Here is a 4,694-nt window from a genome sequence, read left to right on the forward strand (position 1 = left end):
GGGAAAGCCTTTAGCTTTGCTGAGGAAGTGCCTGGGGAGGGGCCAGGGTGTGGGAGCACCCTGTAAGCTGCAGGCTTGGAGGGGCAGAGCCTCCCAGTAGCCGTTGACTGGCATAGCTGAGCTGGAAGATGGCTGGGGAAAGGGCTCTCAGGGGCTCTCAGCTGCTACTAACAGTTTCAGAGCACCAGTTGTCCAGCGTGAGGTCTACAGGCAAATAATGAAAGTACTTTTTCCAGAGAACTGCACAGTGCGTGCGAGGATTATGGAAAAGAACAATATACAACTACAGTCATCGAGCCGGTCGAGCACTTCCACCTATCGCTCTGGAGATTTTATTTTCTTTGAATGCAAACGGTGGTACCAGCAAGTTTCACACCCTGAGACATTCAGAGCAGAGTGCCTGGATGGAGTGATTAATTATCCTACGTGTGAATGTAAGTGCTCGGTGCCGCAGACACGGGGAGGGTATCTGTGGGAGGCAGCTTTTCTGAAGTTGCCTGTGTGCTGCTCTGAGGAACCACAGTGGTGTGTCAGGCTTGGTCTTCACGCCTTTTCCCCTTTTTTCTCTTTACACTGCAGGGATGTTTGGATAAATGGAAATGGCATGAACGAGCCCAGCTGTGGAAATGAAAGATCCCTCAACTGACCCAGTGATTTGAGCTCAATTCTTCCTGGTGTTTCGCATTTTGCTGTGCTTTGTTAGCCAATGTTCTGTCTTGGAATTCATTCGTTTTTTTTTTTCTTTTAGTATTGGATGATTGTGTTTACATTTTATCCACATTTAACCCATTTTTTGTAAATGTATTTACATTTTGTAAATGTTTTTACATTTTGTAAATGTGTTTACATTTTATCCATCCAAATGTTTGTACTTACCTTTTTTCCATTCTATATTGATCTCAGTAATATTTTTATTAACAATTGTGTCCTGAAATAGGCTGGCTCTGGTGGCATACTGAGACAAGAATTAAAGCCCACAGGTATTGATCATCAGCAAGTAGAGTGTATTTGACCTTGTCTGCTCCTAGTGTCTTCTCCATCCACTTGCCTGGAAACTACCCTGGGGTCATGGCAGAGGTGGGTGTGCTGACTGCCTGATCAGTATGAGCAAGTGGAGTCTCCTTTAAATGAGTCAAGGAAGTCTCACAGACCCAGTTCTTATGAGGGACTTGAGCCTCCCTGTCATTTGCTGGAAGGGCAAGATGTTGGGATGCAAGTAATTGAGATTTCTAGATGGAGGCAGGGATGATTTCTTGATCCAGGTCCTGAAATGGGACCTGCCATCCTTACATTTTGTAGGAGAATTTGTGATGATGTCTTGATGGGGCCAGGACCTTCTTGATTGTTTGGCAGTTAATCTGATGATAACGTATTGCAGCTGGTGTTTGGGAACAGCTAACACTTTTATGTATCATTGATGTCTTGGTGGGTGTGGGAAGGTTAAGAGAGTTTTTACTGCCTCTTACCTATCTATTGAGCTTTGTAGATGATATGTGGTTTCTTTTCTTGCTGTTCACTTTTCTAAGTTTTTTTGAAAGCCAGAGTGGGCAGTCCATCTGGCACTGTGCAGCAAGGGGTGATTTTGCATTGGCCTTTGGTACCTTCATCTCAAGGGTTTTTTTTTTCTTTAGCCTCATCTAATTCCATTAAAGTCATCAAAATCAACTAAACCAGCATGCTGTATTTGTATATAGTCAAAGGAGCCTATCTCAGTACTGATGTGGGTTATTAATATGAGTTGATTTGTCTCTGAGGAAATGAAGCAAGAAATACTTCTTCTGTTCTTCGTTTTGCTGGACAATAAGGGAGATTTCAGAACAGCTAAATCTTTGCTTTGACAGCCCCCTAACCAAATAACTGCACAGATTTTTCTTAGAAAAAGATGTGAAGAGAGCAGAGGCACACTGACTTCCTGAGCACAGACAGGTCTTTTGTTGCAGGGACCTGGAGAAGAGGAAGCTCTTTGGCTCAAGACCAGATAAATCAACGCTGAAGATCCTCTAGAACAGTGGGCTCCAAAGTGGGGTGCATGCACCCCAAGCGAAGATGATTCATGGGGGTGCAGAAAGAAAATATTAGAACTTCTATTTATATTTTTTTGTCAAAACATTAAGTTTTACTGATATTAGTATTCAGAATTGACAGTGGTGATTTCACTTGGTCTGTATGTCAAAGGGTTCCATGTCACATATGGTTCCGACACGTCCTGGGGGGGAGAGTGGGTGCTCCACAGTGCGAAGTTGCTCACAGTAGAACTCTCACTCATTCGTTCGCTTTCAACGTATTGCGATGCATTGCAGTTTATGTGTGCCCAGTTAAGTGCATTTGTGGAATACATTTAGTTTTAAAAAACTAACCCTCACAAGATGGACAAGTGGCTTAAAAAGCTTCCTTGCAAAGAAACTGCAGACAGAAGATAAAACACAAGCAAAAACACAGAACAAGAAAATGGCAGAGCTGACACTTCTACTCCTAGTATGGGCTCTTCACCAGTCACGTTATGAGGTAAAAACAATGTCTCTCTCATTGCACTTGGCAGGAAGTCAATAAAAAAAGTTTGAAATTGTGAAGACAACTATTTGAGATATGGGTTTAAATCCGCTATTGTTAACAATGAACCTTGCCCTTAGTACCTTGTGCCTTAAGAGATTAGCTAATGCTAGCAAGGCTTTTAAAAAATAAGCATTCAGAACATGAAGAAAAACCTCTGCAATTTTTTCAATGATGGTTTAAGTCATGTCATACGTGATCCAGTACTTAACAAAATTTCACTAAACTTAATGATAAATGTTTGAAAGTCTCTTTCGAGGCTTCTTATTTGATAGCAAAAGACAAAAAACCACATACCATTGGGGAAACATTTGTTCTTCCTGCTGCAGTAAAAATGGTTGAAATACTACACAGAAGACAATATGGTGACACAGTAAAATACATTCTTTTGTCAGTAAATACTGTTGGAATATGCATAGAAAACACTGCTGAAGATCTGAAGAAACAAGTATTAGAAGAAGTTGTGCAGAGAGAGAGAGAGAGTTTAAAGGTCCATTTAAACTGAGCTGAGCAGTGTCCCACTGCTTTTCCACCTACGAGAAATAGCTAAGGTGGAAAGCCAAATAAGTGAAGGCAAACACAATGACTAACATTACCTTTCCCTTGACAATTGTCATGTTATTCTGTAACCTGCAGTATTTGAAGATCGTGGGTTATTTTTGTTAGTGTAGGCTGTCACACAGCAGACCACATAGCCCAGCTTTGATCTGTGAGGGCACTTGAGGCTTCCTGGAGCCTGAATAAATGAGCAAGTAGTCTTTCTAATGCAAGATTATTTCTGTGTCTAGGAATTCACTGCATTTGCTCCCCTTGCCATCTTGTCAGAGGAGCAGATGTTCCCTTTAGCTGCCTGGACTGTGGAAGTGGGAGAGGAGAGGTAGACAGCATATTTAAATGTCCATTTTTTAAATAAAAGAAAATGTGGGTGTTTTTCCAAACTTTGGTGAAGCCTCTTGTTGCTAAGCTTCATTCATATGATAGGAAAATACTGCTAGTACTTTTGAAGCAAAGCAATAGGCTACTGTAGAGCATTTACTTTTTGCATTAATTTTACCAGCCTTACCAATGCATTGCCTGCCATCTACTGTTGCCAGCAGAGACATCCTCCCCAGCCAGGGCCTAGAGCTGGAGGAAACACGAGTGCAGAAAACTGTATGCAATGTCGGTAACAGAATGAGAAGAAATCTTGACGATATATGAACATCAACAAGATTAACCAATATTATGAATACAGTGCTAGTGATAATACAGTGATAAACTGTATTATCAACAGTTGATCAACAGTGATCGACTAAATCACCTCTACTGGAAACCCCAAGTTAAAAAAAAAAAAAAAAAAAAAAATCCCAGTTGCACAAATGCAAAGATTCCTTTTGGCATCTCCTGTACAGCTGCACTGAAGGGACCTTGCTGGGAATCCTCACACAAATTGGACCTTGCTGGGAATCCTCACACAAATTGAATCTTGCTGTTTTGGTGGGAGAGCAGAGCACTGCTGCCTCATTGCAGCTCATTTTCATTGTGAAGCATTTCAGGAATCCAGCTGCTACTCTGTGTTCTTGCAAATACCAGTGACAGTACATCAGAAAATGTAATATCCCTGCTATGTTAAGTTAGAAACACTACATTATAGCAAAAGAAACGTAAAAGCCAAATACGTCATTACCATCTTCCCGTTCCCTCCCTCCCTCCCTGCCTCTAGCTCAATGAGGCAATGGAATGAGTTTCTTTGGTTCTGACCTTAAACTGTCTGGTAAATAAGGATGTGTTTATCTCACAGAGAGAACAGTGTTCAGATGAGCAGTTGCCCTATCACAAGTGAATTAAAAGTTCAGTCCTTGATTTTATTCAGCACCCCAGTTCAATATTTATTTTTTTGTGTGTGCATGTACATGTATGTGTGAGAAATGAACAAGGAAGTCAATACTTTTATGTGAAAATCAGAATTAAGGAAAATGGTAATTTTACGGCTTTGCTAAGATTACTGAGGAATAGCAATTTCAGGACGCAGGATTTCAGGAAGAGTTTCATTTCCAAAAGCAATTATTTTTTTCTAAACACCCAATGAGGACAAGGTTCTGGCTACAGTGACCCTGATGCAGTTCTTGGCTTGGATACAGACAGTATGACCTTGATAAAATAAC

At 41.0% G+C, this 4,694-nt stretch overlaps 1 protein-coding gene across 1 annotated transcript in view; it reads left to right on the forward strand.

Annotated features, from left to right (window-relative positions):
* The window catches only part of LOC137666333 (complement factor H-like), a 35,643-nt gene extending 33,973 nt beyond the window's left edge, over positions 1-1,670 (forward strand). The window contains exons 23-24 of the mRNA XM_068406250.1: positions 237-434; positions 580-1,670. Of these exons, the coding sequence (XP_068262351.1) occupies positions 237-434; positions 580-593 (212 nt within the window). The 3' untranslated portion in view covers positions 594-1,670. The remainder of the gene's footprint in view (positions 1-236; positions 435-579) is intronic.
* The last annotated feature ends 3,024 nt before the right edge of the window (positions 1,671-4,694 follow it).

This window comes from Nyctibius grandis, chromosome 8, assembly GCF_013368605.1.
Source record: "Nyctibius grandis isolate bNycGra1 chromosome 8, bNycGra1.pri, whole genome shotgun sequence".
In the NCBI taxonomy this organism is placed as follows: Eukaryota; Metazoa; Chordata; class Aves; order Nyctibiiformes; family Nyctibiidae; genus Nyctibius; species Nyctibius grandis.